The 13,065-nt window shown below is 40.7% G+C and overlaps 1 protein-coding gene across 1 annotated transcript in view; it reads left to right on the top strand.

Moving 5' to 3' along the window:
* The window catches only part of ell (elongation factor RNA polymerase II), a 34,707-nt gene extending 22,674 nt beyond the window's left edge, over positions 1–12,033 (top strand). The window contains exons 4-12 of the mRNA XM_084415652.1: positions 258–421; positions 2,462–2,703; positions 3,088–3,212; positions 6,043–6,133; positions 6,357–6,909; positions 8,346–8,412; positions 8,596–8,767; positions 9,518–9,562; positions 9,650–12,033. Of these exons, the coding sequence (XP_084271778.1) occupies positions 258–421; positions 2,462–2,703; positions 3,088–3,212; positions 6,043–6,133; positions 6,357–6,909; positions 8,346–8,412; positions 8,596–8,767; positions 9,518–9,562; positions 9,650–9,766 (1,576 nt within the window). The 3' untranslated portion in view covers positions 9,767–12,033. The remainder of the gene's footprint in view (positions 1–257; positions 422–2,461; positions 2,704–3,087; positions 3,213–6,042; positions 6,134–6,356; positions 6,910–8,345; positions 8,413–8,595; positions 8,768–9,517; positions 9,563–9,649) is intronic.
* The last annotated feature ends 1,032 nt before the right edge of the window (positions 12,034–13,065 follow it).

The raw sequence follows: 13,065 nt of genomic DNA, 5'->3' as shown, positions 1-13,065 counted from the left end.
GGAAAACACTATGTGCCTTAACTGTGATCAGATGTTGCCAAGCCTTAGGGGAAGCAGATCAAAGGCATTTGACAGGGTTTCATGGTGGATGAGCTGTCCGTTAGGAACCTCTCTACAGGTGTTGCCCTTTAGAGGACGCCCATCCAACCACCTGGGCTGTAAATGAGCCATTGCAACACATTTGAAATGCATAACTGGTGAGAAGGTGGCGTAGTCAGTGCCATTTGGAGTGTCTGACAGGCTTGGTTTCTGTCCAGTGAAGGGAGCATACAACTGGACTGCCTCGGAGGGATCCAGGACAAAATCACGGTATGCGCCACAGACGACTCCTACCAGAAAGCCAGGCAAAGCATGGCTCAGGCCGAGGAGGAGACCCGCAGCCGTGGAGCCATCGTCATCAAGCCTGGCGGGAGATACGTGGGTAGGTTTGACGCATCTTGGGCCGCCACATTTGAATGTATGCAGACTGTTCCTGTAAGGCTCGAGCGGAAGAACCTCGTTTTGGTCAAAATCCCATCTGTTTACACATGGTGCACGCAGACAGGTGGAAGAGGGGGTTGCGATCAGAGCCGGTTCGTCTCCACATGTCTGAAACTGCAGCGTGCTACATAATTTACGAAGCTGTTGGTTATTATTATTGCTCACTGAAAATATTATATGGAGTACTCTGTAACTTGCACAATACTATCAAGACACTAGCTTTCACCAAAGATGAAGTCAAATAAAAAATGTGCCCCCCTCAAATTGGAATAAATAATTACAGGGTCCCTGCGGGTCCTTAAACAGGGTTTCCGCGGGGCATTAAAAGTCATTAAATGAGTTTTGCGAAAATTAAAGCCTTAAATAGCATTACATTTGAATCCTACAGGCATTAAAAATGTAGATATAGTTTTGAAGAATTGTATACTATCAACTTATTTTAATATAGCCTTCATAATTAATCATTTTTATTTGCTGTCACAAAATATGTACGTTAGTGTGATAAACACACGGAACCAGTTTGGTAATTGCTTCCAGCTGGAGCAGATTTGCCATGATGCGGAGGTGACGTGGGCATTTTGTACAGCAGGAATAACAGGAATAAAACTACACCAGAAAAATGGGAAAGTGCAAATTCCAGCAGAAGTGGCTGGAGGACAGTTTTAGGCCACGTCCACACGAAGCCGGTGCGTTTCCGATCCGATATTTTTTTTTTCTCGTTCTAAAAAAAAATTCCGTAAACACGGCGTCGTCTCAAGAAATATCTGCGTACACACGAAACCACTGAAACCGACTGAAAACGGTGTAGTATATATGCCAGACCAGTATAGGGCGCTGTAATTCTGCCACAGAGATACACTATACACGGAGAAGAAGACTTTGAGCATGCGCATAACCTTGCGCGCTGTATACGAACCAAGAAGAAGACAAAGATTATCGCTTTTTGCTCACCACAGTTGCAGAGAAGCAATAGATTTTGCTGTAATAAAGCTAGTAGGCTTAGTAGCTTCTGCAGCACGAATACGATCATATAAGTCCGCCATTATTGTTGTTGCTGTTACTCGTGACACAGACGACACATGATGTGATGACATCATCGTTTCACAAAATATACGGATTGGCTGTACACACGAAACCGCAAGGGTGTCGTTTTCAGATTTATCCACTTTGGGACCCGGTTTCAAAAAATAGCGGTTTCAGTCTCCCAAAACGCCGGATCCGTGTGGACGAAACGCCAATACGATAAAAAATTTATACGTATACAGCGAAACGCGTCTCCGTGTGGACGGGCCCTTAAACTTAGGTTTTTTTCATCGTAAAAGTTTTACATTTATATGATCCTGATCTTATTCATGCAAATGCTTTGAACCTGAACTTGGCTTGAACGAACAGTAGCACACGCTTTGTCGAGCATCCTCATAACATAAGAGCACTCTTGAGTTAAAGTCTAAAATGAACGTGAAGAATTGATTGAATGAGATATCTTGCAGCAGCGGCTGCTTTTAAAGGGACAGCAGCCACTAAATCTGCCATTAATGTTAATCAAAGAACAAAGGGAACAGAGAAAATCACTAATTGCTCTTGACTAAAGAACTTTTGTAGCTTTAATAAGGATTTAGTCCATTTAATCTATAATTTATGCCATGCAGACTGTAGTTCTGTCAATCTTAGATAGGAAGGGCACAGGTAAATATGACATTTATTATGGGTTTATATGAGGATTGTTTGAAGTTCATCAATAGCTGTATTAGTCTCAGTGAGACTGACCTTTATCCATAAAGATGCCATTTAAACAAGTACTTTTTGTGCTTGTCGCTTTATAACATTACATTTGAACCACTGTAGTCACATGGACCATTTTAATGATGTCTTTACTACCTTGATATACTTGCTCATTCAAGAGACTACCCTCTGTTCGTTTAACATTTAAACAAAAAAAAAAAAACCTTTTTTGACCAACTCTTTTCCCTTTACTGTTCAGGTAAGCGTGTACAGATCCGGAAGCCGATAACGGGTGTGTCAGATGTGGCTCTGACGCGGCGGCTCACGAGGCCGGTTATCATCTCCAGCAGTCAGAAAAAGAGCCCGCCCCGGCCGCTGAGGGAACGGCTAGTGCATTTACTGGCCCTCAAGCCCTACCGCAAACCCGAACTGCTGGTGCGGCTCACGAAAGAAGGCCTGTCTCCTCAGGACAAGGAGACACTGGACAGCCTCCTGCAACAGGTTCGTAACCAGCACTAGAAATACGAATTGATAGCTTTGTTACATGCATACTAAAGCACGATATGCAAGTATAGAACCTCTTTCAAAGTTATGGTTTGGGTTTGACTAATTTAGTTTGTTTGACCCATTCTAAATCGTGTTTTTGAACTCTACTGGGACATAATGGCTCAACCTAGACACATTTGTCAAAACATAGACAGACTCAGGTCTGCATAAAGCCAAAGCATGTACAGTAATATACAGAGGCTGTCAGCACGCTGTTGTAGTGTTGTTTGTTTTTCTGCACTGGTGTTGAAATACAGCGCTTATTTTTAGAGAGCCAAAGACTTAAGCCTCTTGTTTCATTTTGCTGTGTTTTTGTTTCTTTTTTCTGGTTGGGTGTAGGTGGCTAACCTGAATAGTAAGGACAACACCTTCACATTGAAGGATTGTTTGTTTAATGAAGTTCAGAAGGACTGGCCTGGTTACACTGAGATGGACCAGCAGATTCTGAAGAGAATTCTTGTACGGTAAGCTTCAGTGACTTTCATATCCACACTGAATTCTTTCATTTCTTCTTTGGAAATTTTTCTTTAAAGGTGAACTAAGTAACTTTTTTTACCTTAACTGAACAGCTTCGGAGTCATTGGAATGGTTATATTACTTATTTCGGGTTGAATGGTGGTCGTTTCGCACCCCCCTGGTGCCCGTGAGCGGAAAATACGCACTTGCAACTTTGGGGCGACGGGCTGCCGCGTCAGGAAGTCTCGCGTGATATCAGGTCTCGCGATGTAAACAATTGCTTTACGGCCAAAATAAATCTGCTAAAATGCTGTCATTATTGCGCTCCCTCACGCTGTCCGAACCCGAATGAAGAAGACGTTTTAAAGAATGTCCCATCTGCTTTGATGTCGTTGATCTACTAGCCTCTGGTGTCTGAGAATCACCAAAGACAAAGAGTTTTTACAACAGTGTTGTCAAATATCTATTCCGAAGCTGTGGGGGGAGCTCTAGAGAGAAACCTGCGAGCAAAAAGCGAGAATACAGCGAAGAAATCCCGAAGTTACTGAGCCCCGCTTTAAGCAAATTATTTTTTTATTTTTTGGGGGTGGGGTGTTTCTCACTCGTGGTGCATTTATACATATACATTTTGCAGTAAAGTTTAAGGACTCTTTTCTTGTACAATAGAATGATTGATTTTATTATATATTGTTATTATATGGTTTTATATCATTCAATTAAAGGGTAATTTAACTGAATCACATCTCATTATTTGATATATTCTCAAAACAAGTTGGTACTTCGATAGTAGGTTTGTATGTCATGCACAATATACACACTTTTATGCAAAAATTGAGTATTCATTCTCTGCCATGTGCCAGTGTTTGCACTGCAATATTGCTTGAATTTTATTTTTTTTGCCTTTTCAGTAGTTGTACAGCTTTATTCACTCAAGGCTGGCCCGCAAGATTATCGTGACTTTACCTAGGATTGTCAGAAGGGGAGAATTTGGCCCAAAATCAGCCCGATTATTTTGTAGTGTGTGTGTGGGTGCCTTTACATGGAAACGTCTGGGTTCCCATGAACTCTGGTGGTGTAAGACCCCTGGAAGCTAAATTTAGAGAGGCCATGCTACATGCTAGACCGGGGAGAACATGGTGTTGTGATATCCGTTCAAAACAAAATGAAAATATTTGCCAGAAACAAACCCAACACCCGTGTGGAACACATTACACGCGCTTGCATTTCGAGACTGGTGGCGAAGCTTATCAACTGACGGGCCTTTTTACATCCACACACCCCCCTCTTGCACCCACCCACTTTCCCATCTGGTCTTGAACGACGTGCTGTCACGTAAGAGCCGTGACTGTGTGCAGTCGGGAGGTTAGTGATGCAACCTTATTCCAGCACATGCTGATCCGTGTGTGGGTGGCACAGGTCCAGGTCCAAGGCCAGGCCGTGCATGGGCATACGCAGTTTGATCGAGACCATAGCGACTCATGCCCACCCACCTACTCGCAGGCATAGACCCCTGTCCATGCACCCTCGACGGAGGCGGGGCCTGCTGTCGGGACGCATTGTCCCGTGTCGTACTGCCCCCTGTTGACATGCACACAAACTCCCTCAGTGCACTTGACATAAAGCAGCATTATGAACTTTGGCTGATTGCTTGATTTTATTATTTTAGTGCACTTAAGTTACCATGTTTGATGTTAAAATACACATTTATATGGTGTTTCGCATAACTCTGACCAACGACACTAAATTTATGCCACTTGACACATTTTTATTTTTACTAGGGGTGTAACGATGCCCTCATGTTACAATTCGATAGATATCACGATACTGAACTCACGATACGATATTATTGCGATACTCCAAGACAAGTTAACAAAAAATGTACTGATGATTAAAATGCTAATTTTGATATTACATTGTGGGTGTAAATAAATAGGCTTGGACTTGGGGCTGGTAACCCAATGCACAAGGACAATAGTGACACCAGAATAAAAAGATTCATGATTCTGAAGCTGACAATAAAAACAGAATTATTTCAGAAGAATATGCTTGCACTCTTTCACTGACTAGATATATTTCAAATAATGTAGGCCACTTTTTACTGGGAACATTTGGCATTATCAGCACCCATAAATATTCCCCCATTGCATTATTATAGCTACATTATATTCAACATTATATATAGTAGTTCAATGTAGAACTAAAACTCTGTAAACTTGAACTTTTTCTCACACATTCATTTTTATTTTGGGTGAACTATACACAATATATATAGTCACTATCCACGATACATATTTTTGTATTGTGACACGATATAATGTGTTACACCCCTAGTATTTACACTGGCCATATTTCGATGTATATGTTGTTTTAACTGATGTCGCACAAGTTGGTCAATCTTTTTTTTTATAATCTTTTGGTCAGTACATTTGTTTTCCTGCTGTGCCATTTTAATTGTATTTAGTGCAGTAATGCGTTTGCCAAAGTGACATTTTAAACGGCTTCGTCGTATTCCATCTTCATGAAGACTAGTTGGAATTGTCAAAAATGTTGTGGACACGACATTCACATAACCATCTGCTTATCAGTAAATTGCTTATCAATTGCAAGACAAGTTCAGATGGGTCTTTATCAGAGATATTTTGATGTGTTATGCTTCAATAATTAATATCTCAGTTTTAGTTTATTTTTTTTGGAGTTATACATGCAAATCAATTAAGGTAAAAATTTCACAGCACAGTCTGCAGCACTTTCCTGAATTAGTCAGGTTCTTTTGATCTCTCTGAGGCTGTTCCTTGGTTCTTTTTAAACTGATGATTCCTTGTCTTACATTCTCCACAGAAAACTGTGTAAGCCTCAGAGCAGTGCCCCTGTGTCTGTGGAGAGCCCGGTCAGCCCGCACAAAGAGCCAGCCAGCAGCTCACCCTCTCAGGTCAGCCTTTTGCCTCGGTTTAGAACCATCAAAGCTGGAATAGAACTTTTATGATGGATCTGTTTGTGTTATGAGGAAATATGTAAGGGTTAATCCTTTCCTGCTCCCACATTTGTCTTATATCAAATCATTCATCATTCAAAATGATGCACTACTAGTAAGCAACTGCTAAACATTTAATAACATCCCAGTTTAACGAACCATCATTGTTCGTGGCCAACAGAAACGACCTGCAGCAGAGTTCATCGATCCCCTGGCCAATAAGAAACCCAGGATATCGCATCTAGCTAGCAAGTCTACAGGGCTCATCAATGGCAAACTGAGCTCATCCAATGGTAAGGACTCTTCTACTTCTAGTTCTCAAGCAGCAGAGACGTCGTCGAGCTCTCAAATCCCTCCGCTGGAGATCCCCCGACCCTTCGACCCCCTTTCGGATGTCAGCAACGACTCCAACGGCAGAGACTGTGAAAGTCTGGAGGCGGCAGTGGCGGAAAGACTGAGTCAACCCCCGTCATTCGCCCCTCGCTCCACAACGCAACAGGAAGTTCTGGGATCCATGTCCCCAAACCACAGCAGCTTGGACGGATCTCAGACCCGGACCGCTCAACTCTCACTGCATGGCAAGCCTAAGAAGAAGTCCAAAAAACACAAGGACAAAGACAAGTCTAAGGAAAAAGACCGAGAGCGGGACATGAAGAAGGAGAGGAGAGTTGATGAAGACCATGGCTTGGATCAGAGGAAAACCTGTGATGTCACAACAAGCGATAGGAGGACAGGTGCGGATTACTTTCTCTGAATAATTTATAATGTCAAGGGTTATGATGTCAGAAAGCACCCCAGAATGCAGCAGGTGAACTTTTGTCCCATTTGAATTTAGTCTATTATCTCAATTAGATCTAGGACACAAAAGATTTTATATTTCAGATCTTGAGTATTTCGAAGAGTCTGTTGTTTAGCAAACAAGTAAACGGCTAAAAAAAGTTGATTAATAAACAACCAACTTTAGTTTAGTTAAATAGTCGTACAGGAGGCCCATCAATTTAACAAAAAGTAGTCCAACAACTAACACATTCGGTTAGTGAAGTAATTGGCGGAATCGCTCAGACAACTCACTGACTAGTCAATTAGTCTAGCGACCAACCTAGTCGTTAGTGAGGCCGATTAATTGGTGGGGTGGGCTTACTAGTGAGGTCATTCGCTGAATAATTATTCAGGCAACACACCAACTATTCGATTAGTAGTCCAACAACCGACCTAGTTTGTTAGATGGGTCGATTTGTTGAATAGTCGCTCAGATAACCCATCAATTATTTGATTAATAGTCTAACAACAGACTAGTTGATTTAGTGAAGTTAATAGGCTCTATGCACGAACGCTGCTGACGTATTTCCGGTAGGATCTCAGCCAGCGTCTTTACTTCCGCATAGCGCGTTCTATAGGACAATTCACTTCAATAAAAATCATTTTCTCAGAAACGGAGACAACGATTTTAGAAACTGATTCGCTAGTCGGATTTCGCGCGATATGAGAGAATACTCACCCTCAAAGTTGTTGATGTAGCTCGTAATTTATAATTTAAAGAACTTCTCTTTTTTACTCATATGTGTGACAGTTTAACTGCCTCACAATATTGTTAACTTCATTCACGTTAACCGCTGGAAGTTTTTGTAAACAGCGAGTGTAATTTGCCATTATCTCCACCTAATGCAAAAACTGCTTCTGACGCAGCACCGGATGTAACTGGGCGGGCTGAGACAAAACGCGGAAGCGATCGTGCATAGAGCCTATTAGCTAAATAGTTATTCAGACGGCTCACCAACTAGTTGATTAATAGTCCAATAGTCCCAACATCTAGCGTGGCCTGTTAGCAAGGTCAATTAGTGGAAAAGTCATTCAGACAATCCATCGAATATTTGATAAGTGGTCTAACAACAGGCAAGTAGTGGTGGCGAGATGAAGCCCCATTGAGGCTTTTCAGCCAAGTGGTTCACAAAAGGGTTAATTTCTCAAGGCTTCAATAACACCTGGTGGCCAAAGAGTGGAAAACAAGCAGATGCATTACATGTATAGTTTTGCACATCCTTCATATTGTTTTAGCAGTTTTTTTTTCCTCTCCCAGCATACGTGTGGACTGACGTCATGGCATATTGTCCTTGTCCCTCAGTCTGCAGGATAAAACTGTCCTTGAAATCCTTTTATTTTATTTTTTCAGGTCTAAACGGAACGTGCAACAGCTCCAGTATTCCTGCATCTTCATCAGAGACAACAGACTATTTATTGTAAGCACCTCTTTGTACATTTTCAAGTTGAAACAGTCTTTTCACTTAGCTTTTGCGTCAGGTTTGTAAAAAAAAAAGAAAAAAAAGTTGCGTTATATAACTAAAAGAAAATGAAAATAACATTAAACTTTTATGAAGTTTATAAAACTGGTGTTTTTTTTTTCCGCTTGGTTTCCTAAACAGAAAATACACAGTGATAAGCTCGCAAGAGCAACGTCAGACTTACAAGATTGACTTCAACTCAGAGTACAGTGAGTACCGGGGCCTCCACTCACGGATAGAGGGCATCACCCGACAGTTCACTATACTCGACTCGGAGCTCAAACAACTCCAGCAAGGCACAGACAAGTACAAGGTATCTTTATTGAAAATCCCATACCAAAAATGCAGTGCATTCATCCACGCATATGATTACAACTCATTTTTTATTAATATACTGTCGGCCCCAGCCTTATCCCAGTAGTCATGTCTTCCTCCGGAAAATAAAATATTAAAGAGGGCAGTTGGCTCATCCAGGGTCCTACTGTAATTTTCACATCTTGATAAATTGGAAACTGTTACTGTTTTTCTTTCCTTGCCTCTCCCAACCTAGTCTGGGAGAGTAACGAAGTAAACAACACAATCATCTGACTGATTAGAGGCAATCATGTTAAATAACCAGAGCAGAATGTCGTGAGGCATCATTTATTTCTCCTACACGTAGTCATAATCCTTTATAGGGCTCAATAAAGAAGTTATCCTGCTGGCTTGCGGCCAGTTGAGTGTTACAGGTCAGGTGACAACCGCTATTTGCATTGTAGCTATAAAACTGTTACCAGATCTGGCTAGGAAAATTAAGCAACATGGTTTGACAAAACAACAAAAAAGGCAGAAACAAGGGAGGAAATGTACGTAGTGTGGGGATATTTGACCGCTACTGCTTTGGTCAATCATACTTTGTGTTATAAGCGCTAACAGGATTGGGCGCTAACTTGATTTAGTAAAGGAAGCTGATCATAGAGCTTCTTTTCAAACTCTTTTGTTTGTCTGTGATCTTATAACACATTTGAAACTACTGTATTCAAGCAGGAACATCATTGAAAATATCTGTTTCTCCTTTTCACAGACAATCCACAACCAGATACTTGAAGAGTATCGTAAAATCAAAAAGGTAAACCGACAGTCTCTTCCACCTTTTTTTTGTTAAAAAAATACTTTGCGTTTCAAATACTGATCACATTCTCTTCTTTTCTCACAGACTAATCCAAACTATAGCCAAGAGAAGAACCGCTGTGAATATCTACACAACAAACTGGCACATATTAAAAAACTGATAGCAGAATATGATCAACAGCAACTTCAAAACTGGCACTAATAACAATATTTTTGTCTCATTTGTTTTTTCTTCTTTCTCCCTTGAGAAAAAGAAACAAACTCTGGATTTTTTTTTTTTTTTTGTTATTGTTTTTCTTGGTTTTCTCTAAAAACAAGTTGCTCTAATGTAAAATGCCACGAAACTGATTTCTTTTTCCCCCCCTCTGTAGTGGGCCAAGTGCTCTAGTAAGGACCATACAGACCCATGAATTTCATTTATGGGACGTGGGACATGGGCGTACTCAGCCATGCTTACCTGTGTAGCCTAATGCATTATGGGATTGGTTGCCAGCTCCCTTCCATTCTCGAATGTGTGAAAGGAAAAACTTTCTTTTGAAGCTTTTTTTCCTGGCTTTGCGAACGAGGATAACCAACAGCTATTTCCAGATTCTAATAGTTTAAGGTTTATAAAAAGGAAGAGAAAAAAAGTTAAGTGGATATTATTTTCCTGTATGTACTAAAATGGAAGGTCCTAATGATAAACTATATTTTATTTTACTTTATTTATTTTTTCCTCATTATTATTATTATTATTTTTTTTTCAGTCTTCCATAGGCATACATCAGTCCGATTATGATTTCACACTCCTCAGATTGAGTGCTAAACATCTCGTCCCGTCCCTTTGGTCTTTATCTCCTTAATCAGTCAGTATTTTATGCAAAAGCTGCCTTGGATTTCAAGAGATCCCTATCGCAGTACACTTTCCCCGTTTTCTTTTATTTATTTTTTTTGAGTGCTGTAGTGTCTGAAACGGCACTATCTGGCTCCTTACTTTGTGCAATGCTCTAGACCACGTGCAATGGACATGAATCAGATGCCTATCCGAGGAAGATCACCGTCTGTTCAGAGGCTTTGACAGAATCAGTATTAAGCGACGGCCATGGTAAAGCTCCATACGGATGAACTTGCCATTCCAGAAGTGAGGGTCGGTGTCGGCACTTTTTTTTTTTTGCAATATTACTTACTTTTGAATGAAAAATATTGCTTTATCACAACCCTCATCATATTGAATCACGAATCAGGTGTGGTTGTAAAGTGCAGGCAAATCTTGCGAAATTGTGCCTCACGTGAGCCGTGCGTCGTCCCTCAGGTATCTAGAGTGATCCAGTATTGCTAGTTACGAGTGTGACGGAAACATCACGTCTTTGGCCAAACTTACTTGGTATTCTTCCAGAAAATGGTGATTGTATCCCTTTAACGTAGCCCTATGGTGTTTCCAATGGGCTGGTTGGCGGAGAGACAAAATGGCAGAAACGCAACCTTCGCTCGCTGTCTGAACCCTTTAGCAATTCAATGCTTTCTTGAATACTGAGTATTTGTGGGGCGTTTGACCATTTCAGACAGTATTTTCATTATGAGATGACTGTTAAATTCCATTAAGGCATCTCATCGTGGAGGATCCATTACAAACCTCTGACGTGCTCCTCACATTACTGTGGCATCCGCCTCGTGGAAGCTCGACCACAAGTTGATCATCTGTCAGGTCCTGTTGAAGCATCAGTTGTACTTCTGATATCTGAACTCTTTTTATGTTTAAATATTAAAATTCAGCACTTTGCTCAGCTTCTTGCTGTTACTCTTACCTGGGTTTTGTTGCAAGGAGACACTTGCCTTGTCTGTCTGTGTATGCATGCTTTCTGACTGTTGAAGACACAAAAAAGGGTAAAGGCCAGTGTTTAGAGCGGTTTTTACACTGCTGTTTAATGTTCAAGAGCTTTTGAAGCCAAATACTTCTCAAATTGCCCCGAATTTACCTGGCCAGCATTAGTTTAGTGTTGCGCAATTACAAGAATTGAAATAAAGCCAAATTTGACTCTTCTGAATCAATTGTTTAAAAGCAATTGAGAAATTTAAATCAACAATTCTCAATCTCAAATTTACCAGGTAAACCACATATATTTAGTCCTGATAATTCCTTTTTTAATCACGGTCTTTTACGTTACCCGAAGAAACAGTCTGAAAAATGCTGCAAACAATTCAACGACAAACACGAATGACGTTTGTTTGGATTGGAAACTGCTACGATTCTTCAAACAATGTCGAGACAACCGGGGGGAAATGTGCCAAATGACCTGTTGTATAGGTTTGCATCAGATGAAATATGTTGCTGTTTTAGCAAAAGAGAAAAAGAAAAATAAAGGGAGTGGGAGGAGCTTTGGGACGAAGGCTTGCGACGTCAACGCTCAAACCCAAAGCGCGCTTTTTGAAATAACAAGGGACCGGGACTGAAATTTATCTTGGTATTTCAATAAAATTCTTGGAAAACTTTCTGAAGTGTTATTTTGTGTGTCCAAATTATGTTTCTTAGAGTGTGTTCAAGTCCTCTTGGGAAGTAAAGTCGTTCAGTCACGTTCTTTGGAGGAAGATGGAGGTGTACCTTCTCTTAATTAGGCTACCTACACAAAAATACAGCAAGGTTTTTAAAATCTAGTTGCACCATTTAGCTTCAACTTTAATTAAACGCACATGATCCAGCTAATCAAGTCCCTCAGGCTGATTTGAAGACTTTTGGAGCAGGGCTGTGGTGGCCCTCCAGGAACGTGGGTAAAATTATACCCAAGGTCATACATTTGTATTGACAAATCAATTAAATATTTACCATCTTATACTCTGCGTAACTTAAGTTTTTGTCAACGTTAATAAAATTCGTTCATCCATTATGGTGAGCCTTGTGTTCTACGAAGGGATGTTTGGATAATGTTAGACAAATCCAGTTTTCCTTATGATAGATGGATAGACTGCATGACAGTTCTCCAGATGACTTTAAAAGTTTCTACAAAATAAATAGAAACAACTAGTATATGATGTCCTCGTCAATTTTATCCCATCTTGAAGCACGACGAAGTGTCCAGTCAAATTTATTTCACAATACACATCGTTTCCAAACAGCTTGAAGTTACAATTTTATGTCTATAATTCCCTAATACGTTTTAGGGCTGGGCGATATGCAATATAACTGTGATCTAAGTGATCATCCAGATTTAGATCTTCCTACATTACATATATACGTGTATTTATAGTGTTGTCTAGCAGATAAAGCGTTCACAGGCTTTACTTTGTGTTTCCCAGGCGTCGAAATCAGGCACAAATAAATGTCAGGAAACCTGATTCCTGGCCACATGTTAATGCCCATGGACTACTGGTTCTTTGGTAAGTTGTAAGGATAACTGTCGAGTCCATTTGCCTTTAATTTAAGAAGATAATCGTTTGTTTTGCCAGTCATGTTGTAGGAAGTTTTGCCACTCAGTCTGGCTGAGGGGGCGTGTTCCGGGGGTGACGTGACGTCATCGCGCACCCACT

The sequence above is a fragment of the Rutilus rutilus genome (assembly GCF_951802725.1).
Source record: "Rutilus rutilus genome assembly, chromosome: 8".
Lineage (NCBI taxonomy): Eukaryota > Metazoa > Chordata > Actinopteri > Cypriniformes > Leuciscidae > Rutilus > Rutilus rutilus.
Note: the sequence above shows the minus strand (reverse complement) of the source record. Positions and strands in the feature narration are given on the sequence as shown.